The 12,257-nt window shown below is 37.7% G+C and overlaps 1 protein-coding gene across 2 annotated transcripts in view; it reads left to right on the forward strand.

Moving 5' to 3' along the window:
- The window catches only part of SLC5A8 (solute carrier family 5 member 8), a 68,485-nt gene that overhangs the window by 26,258 nt on the left and 29,970 nt on the right, over positions 1-12,257 (forward strand). For both annotated transcript variants that reach the window (XM_025881363.2, XM_073900424.1), the window contains exons 9-10: positions 425-537; positions 4,229-4,296. In XM_025881363.2, coding sequence (XP_025737148.1) covers positions 425-537; positions 4,229-4,296 — 181 coding nt within the window. The remainder of the gene's footprint in view (positions 1-424; positions 538-4,228; positions 4,297-12,257) is intronic.

A 12,257-nucleotide genomic window follows, 5' to 3' on the forward strand; every position in this document is an offset into this window, starting at 1 on the left:
AGGCGCCCAGGGAATTCTTATTATTAACATGTACAGGGTATGTTAGTAAGGATCCAGGAAATTAATATTATTGATATTAATGGCATGTGTTTGTGAGGATTTATGACAGTACTTTCAATGCACAAAGAAGTCATTATATAGTAGTACTATGTAGTCTTTGTAGATTCTTTCCATAGACACTGAGGATTTATTGCAAAGCAGAAGCAACATAAAATTGTTTTCTCACTATTAAGCCTATGGATGTTACCTGAATCATTCTTGGATGATAACAGCTTCCAGAAAGAGGATGTTGTGATCATTAAAATATAGTAGAAATCTGGTTATATTTCAGAAATGACAGTTTGTTTCCCCCTTTCTTATTCCTACTTAAAGTATTATTGAAGTTAAAATATTATAAATCAAAAGATTGATTTTTCTCTTACAGCACAGTGTCCTCCAGTATTAATGCTTTAGCAGCAGTAACTGTGGAAGATCTAATTAAACCTCACTTCAGATCGCTCTCAGAAAGGTCTCTCTCTTGGATTTCCCAAGGAATGAGTGAGTTTCCATTTTCACAATTCCTTTTTACCTCCAGGAGATGGTTTTTGGAAATATCAGAAATCTTTTCCATGGAAGATACGGCGTAAGAACCTTCAAGTGTAAATGTGCATATACATATGCATGTCTGTGACTAAATGCAGTTATGCCATATTTGCAATCAAGATTTGAAAGACACTTCAAGTAATTAATTTTCAGAGGTCCTTATTTTTTTTAAGTTTTAACTTAAATTCCAGTTAATTAACATACAGTGTAATATTAGTTTCAGTGATTCAACACTACCATACAATACCTGGTGCTCATCACAACATGTGTACTCCTTAATTGCCGTCACCTATTTCATGCATTCCTCTACCCACCTCTCTTCTGGTAAGCAAAAGCTTGTTCTCTATAGTTAAGAGTCTGTTTCTTGGTTTGCCTCTCTCTTTCCTTCCCCCGTGCTTGTTTGTTTTGTTTGCTAAATCCCACATACAAGTGAAATCATATAGTATCTGTCTTTCTCTGACTGACTTATTTCACTTAGCATTATATACTCTAGCTCCATCCATGTCATTACAAATGACAAGATTTTATTCTTTATGGCTGAGTAATATTACATTGTATATATGTACCACATCTTCTTTATCCATTCATCAGCTGATGAACACTTAGGCCGTTTCCATAATTTAGCTATTATAGACAATGCTGCTATAAACATTGAGGTGCATGTATCCCTTCAAATCAGCATTTTTGTATTCTTTGGATAAATACGTAGTAGTGCAATTGCTGGGTCACAAGGTAGTTCTATTTTTAACTTTTGAGGAATCTCCATACTGTTTTCCGCAGTGGCTGCACCAGTTTGCATTCCCACCACGAGTGCAGGAGGGTTCTCCTTTCTCCATATCCTTGCCAACATCTGTTATTTCTTGTCTTGTTGATTTTAGCCATTCTGACGGGTGTGAGGTGGTATCTAATTGTGGTTTTGATTTGTTTACCTGATGACGAGTGATGTTGAACATATTTTCAGTGGTCCTTATTTAGCTGTCTTCCTTTTCTCACTTCTTCCTTTCCCAAATCTATGTTAAAATTCTTAGCCACAGAAAAAAATTCAACCCTTTTCCTTTTCAAACTTTAGCCAACAGTTTTAAGAAATACCCTTAGTTTGGAGCCAAGAGCCACACTTCTTCTTTATTATGTAAGAGGGCACTGTCAGTTTAAAGTACAGAACACTGGGTGTTACACACAACTGATAAATTATTGAACACTACATCTGAAACTAATGATGTGCTATATGTTGGCTAATTGAATTTACATTTTAAAAAATTAAATAAAAAAAGCCTAAGCCAAAAAATAGAATACATAGTCTGTATGTATGAATTGAAGATAAAGAAACAGAGTGTTGTGATTTTTGACCCATCTTTATTGTCTATTCTATCTGTACACGTAGACTGCCCTGGAGATAGTCAATTAAATTGTACAAGGAATGTTCAACTTCTATTGATAGATTGTAGGACCTTATTAGGGGTTAAATATCAGGTGAATGGAAAGGTTTAAAGACCCCAGTTCCCAGACACCCCAAATGTAACAATTTGACCCAAAGAAATCTGGCTAGTGTACTTCATTCTTTGTGCTTGACATTTTGGTTATATGTGTTCGGGAATGAATGACTAACAAACTTGTTTTTGAAAAAAAAATGTTTAACTTCAACCCAGTAACACTAGACTGTCAAAGAAACAGTAAATAATATTCTATTTTGAACCACAATTCTATATGTAATTGTCTTAATGATAGCCTGGAATAAATACTTAATTTATATTCTTCAGTGTCCCTTGAATTTAAATAACATTGCATCATCTTATTATGTGCCCAATTTTAATCCTGGAGCATAATTTCAGAATAATACAATTCTTCCTAAAGAGTATTTAGAGTGATTCATTATAGGATTATTGAAGCTATATGCTTTTAAATAGAAGCTTTTGAAGCCAGACAGACCCAGTCAGGCTTTACCAGTTTATTAATCTCAAACAAACCCAATAACCCAATACAGATTGAATTTTTTGTATGAAAAATGTTACAACAAATATTCATCTTGCAGGTACTATGAGGTTTAGAGATAATACATATAAAATAAGAAGCACTAGCTGGTGGTCAAGGAAGGATGTTGATGATCATTAATAACAAATTAACTCTGCTAGTATAGATGAGGTTTTCATTTACTTTGAAGGGTTATATAAAGTCATTATTTTGAGGTCTGTATAGTAAGGACATCATTGAGAAGAACATGGCAAATAATTTGTGTTTCCATCAACTTTGAATACCAAAAACCCACAGTGGTGACCATTTATGAGCTATCAGATATAGAAGACTCAAGCTAAATATGTTGGAAATACTATTTACATTAGGATTTGGAGGCATAAAAAAAATCATTGCGACATGAGCTCTATGTACAAATTTAATGTAAGGTTTCCATTCAGGTGCAATAAGGTTATTTACCCAATATACTTAACAAAGGGGTGAGTGCTAGTGTAAATTAGATAGATATAAGGAATGCACTAATTTTATGAGCAAATTTATCATTCCTTTTTTGTGTTTTGATTTTTATGTGTGGTAAATTATATTGACTGATTTCAGGTGATTTGTGCTAAATGAAAATCTTCAAAAATAAAAATCTGGGGGCATGTGTGTAAATTTTCCTATAATTTAAAAAGTAAAACATGTATTTGGAGAAATGAAGGGGGTCGAAATCGGAGGGGAAGATGAACCATGAGAGACTATGGACTCTGAGAAACAAACTGAGGGTTCTAGAGGGGAGGGGGGTGGGGAGATGGGTTAGCCTGGTGATGGGTATTAAAGAGGGTACGTACTGAAGGAGCACTGGGTGTTATATGCAAACAATGACTCATGGGACATTACCTCAAAAACTAATGATGTAATTATGGTGATTAACATAACATAATAAAAAAATACGACTAACCAAACAAGTCATAAGAATTATTTAAAAAATGTATTTGGAGAAAATCTGGAAAGTACTGAAAGCCAAAAGAAAAAAAATTCTATAATTTGTAATCTGACCAGCAGTGGTGGCTTGAGAATTTCTATAAAGTTTGGAAAAACAATCTGTAGAATGGGTAATATCATACTTGATACTATCTTTCTTTGCTAGTTTAACAGGAAAGGCTTGGGGATGTTGATGAAGATTACAAGAGGGCTAAAGGTCCTAAACCACCCCTTGGTGTGGATTGTCACTTCCCAGGAGAAATGAATACTTCAAATCAGATGACTCGAATTTCTGATGTTTATTACTCCCCTCCCCCATTACGTATACAGAGCAGAGCTGGACTGTGCCCCGTTTCTGGCAAACTGAAAGAGACCTAAGCCTTCCTTTATAAACAAATGTGTATGGAGGATTAGATTAATGACACAATAGTTCTAAGCTTTAAAGTCCCTATGGTTAATGCTAGGGATTTTTTTATTTATATAACCTAATGTCACTAATCCCAGGACACAATAACGGAGTTTCCTTTCCCCTTTGCACACTGCTGATCCTGTAGGAAAACACCCCTTCCCTTTTTTTGGCTGGCTCTGATGTATGTGGCCATTTTTCACCACAGTCATATTAATTACTTTGAATCAAAGGTGGGTAGCTTATTCTATTGAGAATTCTAATCCTCTGGATCTGAATTTTACACTGGCTTTTATATCATCCATCTAGGTGTGCTGTTTGGAGCTCTGTGCATTGGAATGGCTGCATTGGCATCACTAATGGGAGCTTTGCTGCAGGTAAGAGCTGATTCTGCAGGGTTTGAGTCATAAACACTAAATTCTTCCTTCTTTTAAATGTTCTTCCTTCCAGACTTCTCTATCCATCTATACATAGCCATATCAAGGAACAGAGTTGACTAAATTCTTTAAATATTTTTTAAATTCAGCTTTCTATTTTGGTATAATTATAGATTTATATGCAATTTTGAGAAATAATACAGAAAGATCCTATATACCCTTTACCTAATTTTCCTCAATGGTGTGACACTTAGATTGATGTTATTCCCCGCCCCCCATAGATGTACAATCGTAAAGGCTGTCTTTCTTCCATTGAGTTGCACCTATATCAAAAATCAGTTAGGCTGCCTGGGTGGCTCAGTCAGTTTGGCGTGTGACTCTTGATTTCAGCTCAGATCATGATCTGGGGGTCATGGGATTGAGCCCCTTGCCAGGCTCTGCCCTGAGCAGAGACTCTGCTTGCCCCTCTCTCTTTGCTCCATCCCCCACTTGCACGTGTGCTCTCTCTCTCTCTCTCAAACAAATAAAATCTACAAAAAAATCCATTAGGCATATTTGTGTGGGCTTATTTCTGGTTTCTCGTTTCTGTTCTATTAATCTATGTGTCTGTCCCTCTGTCAGTAATATATAGTCATGATTTTTGTAGCTTTATAATAAGTCTAGAATCAGGTAAACTAATTCTGCCTATTTTTTATTTTTTAATTATTATATTATGTTGATCACCATACATTACATCATTAGTTTTTGATGTAGTGTTCCATGATTCATTGTTTGCATATAACAACCAGTGCTTCATGCAGTATGTGCCATCTTTAATACCCATCACCAGGCTAACCCATTCCCCTCCCCCCTCCCCTCTAGAACCCTCAGTTTGTTTCTGAGAGTCCATAGTCTCTCATGGTTCATCTCTCCCTCCGATTTCCTCCCCTTCATTCTTCCATTCCTGCTATCTTCTTCTTCTTTTTTTTTTTTATAACATATAATGTATTATTTGTTTCAGAGGTACAGGTCTGTGATTCAACAGTCTTACACAATTCACAGCGCTCACATACCCTCCCCAATGTCTATCATCCAGCCACCCCATCCCTCCCACACCCCACCACTCCAACAACCCTCACTTTGTTTCCTGATTCAGAATTCCTCATATCAGTAAAGTCATATGATACATATCTTTCTCTGATTGATTTATTTCGCTCAGCATAATACCCTCCAGTTCCATCCACGTTATTGCAAATGGCAAGATTTCATATTTTTGATGGCTGCATAATATTCCATTGTGTATATATACCACCTCTTCTTTATCCATTCATCTGTCGATGGACATCTTGGCTCTTGCCATAGTTTGACTATTGTGGACATTGCTGCTATAAACATTGGGGTGCACATACCCCTTCGGATCCCTACATTTGTATCTTTGGGGTAAATACCCAGTAGTGCAATTGCTGGATCGGATGGTAGCTCTATTTTCAACTGTTTGAGGAACCTCCATACTGTTTTCCAGAGTGCCTCTATCACTTGCATTCCCACCAACAGTGTAGGAGGGTTCCCCTTTCTCCACATCCCTGCCAACATCTGTCATTTCCTGACTTGTTAATTTTAGCCATTCTGACTGGTGTGAGGTGGTATCTCATTGAGGTTTTGATTTGGATTTCCCTGATGCTGAGCGATGTTGAGCACTTTCTCATGTGTCTGTTGGCCATTTGGATGTCTTCTTTGGAAAAATGTCTGTTCATGTCTTCTGCCCATTTCTTGATTGGATCATTTGTTCTTTGGGTGTTGAGTTTAAGAAGTTCTTTATAGATTTTGGATACTACTCCTTTATCTGATATGTGATTTGCAAATATCTTCTCCCATTCTATTGGTTGTCTTTTGGTTTTGTAGACTGTTTCTTTTGCTGTGCAAAAGCTTTTTATTTTGATGAAGTCCCAATAGTGCATTTTTGCCCTTGCTTCCCTTGCCTTTGGTGATGTTTCTAGGAAGAAGTTGCTGTGGCTGAGGTCGAAGAGGTTGCTGCCTGTGTTCTCCTTTAGGATTTTGATGGCATTGAAATCTTCACAATGTTTGTCCTTCCAATCCATAAGCATGGAACGTTTTTCCATTTCTTTGTGTCTTCTTCAATTTCTTTCAGGAGTATTTTAGATTTCTGAGTACAGATTCCTTGCCTCTTTGGTTAGATTTATTCCTAGGTGTCTTATGGTTTTGGGTGCAATTGTAAATGGGATTGACTCCTTTCTCTTTCTTCTGTCTTGTTCTTGGTGTATAGGAATACCACTGATTTCTATGCATTGATTTTATATCCTGCCACTTTACTGAATTACTGTATGAGTTCTAGCAGTTTTGGGGTGGAGTCTTTTGGGTTTTCCACATAAAGTACCATATCATCTGCAAAGAGTGAAAGTTTGACTTCTTCTTTGCTGATTTGGATGCCTTTTATTTCTTTTTGTTGTCTGACTGCTGTGGCTAAGACTTCTAATACTATGTTGAATAGCAGTGGTGATAGTGAACATCCCTGCTGCGTTCCTGACCTTAGGGGGAAAGCTCTCAGTTTTTCCCCATTGAGAATGATTTTTGCTGTAGGTTTTTCATAGATGGCTTTTATGATATTGAGGTATGTACCTTCTATCCCTGTACTCTGAAGAGTTTTGATCAAGAAAGGATGCTGTACTTTGTCAAATGCTTTTTCTGCATCTATTGAGAGGATCATATGGTTCTAGTTCTTTCTTTTATCAATGTATTGTATCACATTGATTGGCGGATGTTGAACCAACCTTGCAGCCAGGGATAAATCCCACTTGGTCGGGGTGAATAATGCTTTTAATGTACTGTTGGATCCTCTTGGCTGGTATTTTGGTGAGAATTTTTGCATCCATGTTCATCAAGGATATTGGTCCGTAATTCTCCTTTTTGATGGGGTCTTTATCTGGCTTGGGGATCAAGGTAATGGTGGCCTCATAAAACGAGTTTGGAAGTTTTCCTTCCATTTCTATTTTTTGGAACAGTCTCTAAAGAATAGGTATTAATTCTTCTTTAAATGTTTGGTAGAATTCCCCTGGGAAGCCATCCGGCCCTGGGCTTTTGTTTGTTGGGAGATTTTTGATGCCTGCCTCAATTTCCTTAATGGTTATAGGTCTGTTCAGGTTTTCTATTTCTTCCTGGTTCAGTTTTGGTAGTTGATACATTTCTAGGAATGCATCCTTTCTTCCAGATTATCCAATATGTTGGCATATAGCTGCTCATAATATGTTCTTATAATTGTTTGTATTTCTTTGGTGTTGGTTGTGATCTCTCCTCTTTCATTCATGATTTTATTTATTTGGGTCATTTCTCTTTTCTTTTTGATAAGTCTGTCCAGGGGTTTATCAATCTTGTTAATTCTTTCAAAGAACCAGCTCCTAGTTTCGTTGATCTGTTCTACTGTTCTTTTGGTCTCTATTTCATTGATTTCTGCTCTGATCTTTATTATTTCTCTTCTCCTGCTGGGTTTAGGCTTTATTTTCTGTTTTTTCTCAAGCTCCACTAGGTGTAGGGTTAGGTTGTATATTTGAGACCTTTTTTGTTTCTTGGGAAAGGCTTGTATTGCTATATACTTTCCTGGTAGGACTGCCTTTGCTGAATCCCAAAAATTTTGAACAGTTGTGTTTTCATTTTCATTGGTTTCCATGAATTTTTTTAATTCTTCTTTAATTTCCTGGTTGACCCATTCATTCTTTAGTAAGATGCTCTTTAGCCTCCATGTATTTGAGTTCTTTCCGACTTTCCTCTTGTGATTGAGTTCTACTTTCAAAGCATTGTGGTCTGAAAATATGCAGGGAATGATCCCAATCTTTTGTTGAGACCTGATTTGTGACCTAGGATGTGATTTATTCTGCAGAATGTTCCATGGGTAGTAGAGAAGAATTTGTATTCAGTTGCTTTGGGATGGAATGTTTCTGAATATATCTGTGAAGTCCATTTGGTCCAGTGTGTCATTTAAAGTCTTTATTTCCTTGTTGATCTTTTGCTTAGATGATCTGTCCATTTCAGTGAGGGGGGTGTTAAAGTCCCCCACTATTATTGTATTGTTGTCAATGTGTTTCTTTGCTTTTGTCATTAATTGGCTTATATAATTGGCTGCTCCCATGTTAGGGGCATAGATATTTACAACTATTAGATCTTCTTGTTGCATAGACCCTTTAAGTATGATATAGTGTCCTTCCTCATCTGTTATTACAGTCTTTGGTTTAAAATCGAATTTGTCCGATATAAGGATTGCCCCTGAGCTTTTTTTTTTGGTGTCCATTAGCATGGTACATGGTTTTCCATCCCCTCACTTTAAATCTTGGGATGTCTTTGGGTCTAAAATGAGTGTCTTGCAGACAGCATATCCATGGGTCTTGTTTTTTTATCCAATCTGATACCCTGTGTCTTTGGTTGGGGCATTTAGCCCATTTACATTCAGGGTAACTATTGAAAGGTATGAATTTAGTGCCATTGTATTGCCTGTAAGGTGACTATCACTGTATATTGTCTGTGTTCCTTTCTGGTCTATGTTACTTTTAGGCTCTCTCATTTTTTCGAGGACCCCTTTCAATATTTCTTGTAGGGCTAGTTTCATGTTTGCAAATTCCTTTAGTTTTTGTTTGTCCTGGAAGCTTTTTATTTCTCCTATTTTCAATGACAGCCTAGCTGGATATAGTATTCTTGGCTGCATATTTTTCTCATTTAGTGCTCTGAATATATCATGCCAGTCCTTTCTGGCCTTCCAGGTCTCTGTGGATAGGTCTGTTGCCAATCTAATGTTTCTACCATTGTAGGTTACAGATCTCTTGTTCCAAGCTGCTCTCAGGATTTTCTCTTTCTCTCTGAGTCTCGTAAGTTTTACTATTGGATGTCAAGGTGTTGACCTATTTTTATTGATTTTGAGGGAGGTTCTCTGCACCTCCTGGATTTTGATGCCTGTTTCCTTCCCCAAATTAGGGAAGTTCTCTGCTATAATGTGCTCCAATATACTTTCTGCCCCCCTCTCTCTTTCTTCTTCTTCAGGGATATCAATTATTCTAATATTGTTTCATCTTATGGTATTACTTATCTCTTGAATTCTGCCCTCGTGATCCATAGTTGTTTCTCTCTCTTTTTCTCAGCTTCTTTATTTTCCATCATTTCATCTTCTATATCACTAATTCTCTCTTCTGCCTCATTTATCCTAGCAGTGAAAGCCACCATTTTTTATTGCACCTCATTAATAGCCTTTTTGATTTCGACTTGGTTAGATTTTAGTTCTTTTATTTCCAGAAAGGGTTTCTCTAATAACTTCCATGCTTTTTTCAAGCCCAGCTAGTATCTTCAAAATCATCATTCTGAACTCTAGTTCTGACATCTTACTAATGTCCGTATTGATTGGGTCCCTGTCAGTCGGTACTGCCTCTTGTTCTTTTTTTTGAGGTGATTTTTTCCATCTTGTCATTTTGTCCAGAGGAGAATAGATGAATGAGAGAACAAAATGCTAACAGGGTAACAATAACCCCAGAAAAATATACACTAAACAAATTAGGAGAGACCTGAAGCTGGGGGGAAAGAAAGGGAAAGAAAGAAAAAAGAAAAAGAAAAAGATAAAAACAAACAAAACAAAACAAACAAACAGAATATGATCAAATATTATCAGGCTGGTGAATAGATCATTGCCACATACTAGATTTTGGGAGTATTTTGGTCTGTTAGAAGAAAGTGCCTTTCAAAATTTTAAAGAAAGAAAAACTTATATCCGTACAAAAATTAGGGTTAATACAATGAAGGGATGGAATATAACTGTAAAGATGAAAATTATAAAAGATTTTATAAAAGGAATTGATAAGAAATTGGTTGAAAAAAGAAAGAAGAAGATTTAAAAAAAAAAAAAGGAGAGAATGTGATCAGGCAGGAGAGTAGAACAAAGCCATACACTAGAGATTTAGGGTATATTTTGGTCTGTTAGAAGAAACTGTATCCCAAAATTTTAAAGAGAGAACTATATATATACCAAAAATAAGGTTAACTACTCTGAAGGGATAGAATGTGAGTCTAAAAATGAAAAATGAAAAGATTTTTTTAAAATGGGATTGATAAGATGGTTGAAAAAGGGAAAAAGAAAATTTCAAAAAAAAAAAAGAAAGTTAAAAAAAATTAACTTTGAACGACTAAAGAATCGTGGGGATAAAACCATGAATTCTATGTGCAGTATTCCCCTATGCTGGAGTTCTGCCATTCTCATTGATTGGTAAACTTGGTCTTGGCTGGCTGTTCTTGCTGATCTTCTGGGGAGGGGCCTGTTGCCATGGTTCCCAAATGTCTTTGCGGGAGGCGGAATTGCCCCGCCCTTGCCGAGTCCGGGCTAAGTAATCTGCTCGGGTTTCCTCTCAGGAGATTTTGTTCCCTGCAAGCTTTCCGTACAGCTTTGGAGGATGAGAGTGAAATGGCAGCCTCCCAATCTCCGCCCTGGAGGAGCCAAGAACTTGGGCCCCACTCCTCATTAAGCCCCCAGAGAAAAGCAGTCAGGCAGTCCTGTCTCCCCAGTCTCCTGCCGCACTCCGTGCTCACCCAGCCTGTGACTGAGCATTTCTATCTCTGGCACCCGACTCGGTGTGGAGTCTCCAAACCCAGCAGATCCCTGTGGTGCACTCCCGCGCTGCTCCTCCCGGGGGAGGAAGGGAAGTCTCCCCAGATCTGCCGCTTGTTGGGTCCCTGCTGGAAGAGCAGTGGCCCAACTGTGCTGGGGATCACGGTTTATGGCAACCCTGAGCTGAGAGCCCAATCCTCGGCTCCATCTCTGCAGCTGGCTTCCCTGCTCTGATATCTGGGAGCTCTGCTGCACTCAGGCACCCCCGGTCTTTGTGTGACCCCGAGGGTCCTGAGACCACACTGTCCCAGCGGTTCCACCCCCGCTTAGCCACTGGAGTGACATCCCTCAGTGGAGCTAACTTCTAAAGGTTCTGATTTTGTGTTCTGCTGCTCAATCACTTGCCAGAAGTGTCCGACGATGGAGGCCCCCTCCCCCACTGTCTATCCGCCCAAATGTCACCTTGGATTCACTTCTCCTCACGTCCTACCTTCCAGAAAGTGGCCACTTTTCTGTTCAGAGAGTTGCTGCTATTCTTTTCTTTGATCTCCTGTTGAGTTTGTAGGTGTTCAGAATGATTTGATCACTTTCTAGTTGAACTCCTGGGACCAGACGAAATTTGGGTCTCCTACTCCTCTGCCATCTTGCTCCTCCCCTCTCAGGTAAACTAATTCCTTCCACTTTATTCTTATTTTTCAAAATTGTTTTAGCTATTTTAGCTCCTTTGCCTTTCCATATTGTTTAGAATAATCTTCTGTATATCTAAAAAAAATGATGCTTAATTGTGATAGAATTGCACTAAACCTATATATCAATTTGGGGAGAATTGACATCTTTACTATGTTGACTCTTTGAATCTATGAATATAGTATATCTCTTCATTTATTTAGATCTCTGATTTTTCTCATAACCATTGTGTAATTTTCAGTATACAACTTCTGTGTATATTTAATGAGATTTATACCTTATAATTAAAAATTTGTTTTAAGTTTTTTTAAAGACATTTGAGAAAGAGAGTGATCATGAGTGGGGGGGAGGGGCAGAGGCAGAGAATCTCAAGCAGATCCCCACTGAGTGTGGAGCCCAAAGTGGGACTCAGTCCCATGACTCATCAGATCATGACCTGTGCCAAAATCATGAGTTGGCTGCTTAACCAACTCTGAGCCACCCAGGTGCCCCATAATTTTTTTAAAGTATTAATTTTAATTCCAGTTAGTTAACATATAGTCGTGTATTAGTTTCAAGTATACAATATAGTGATAGTGATTCAACAATGCCATAGATTACCTGGTATTGTACTCATCATGACAAGTGCACTCCTTAATCCCTATCACCTATTTAATCCATCCCCCCATCCATACCTCCCCACTAGTAACCATCAGTTTGTTCT

The sequence above is a fragment of the Callorhinus ursinus genome, unplaced genomic scaffold (genome assembly GCF_003265705.2).
Source record: "Callorhinus ursinus isolate GAN/ISIS: 27379988/994484 unplaced genomic scaffold, GSC_fseal_2.0 scaffold14, whole genome shotgun sequence".
Lineage (NCBI taxonomy): Eukaryota > Metazoa > Chordata > Mammalia > Carnivora > Otariidae > Callorhinus > Callorhinus ursinus.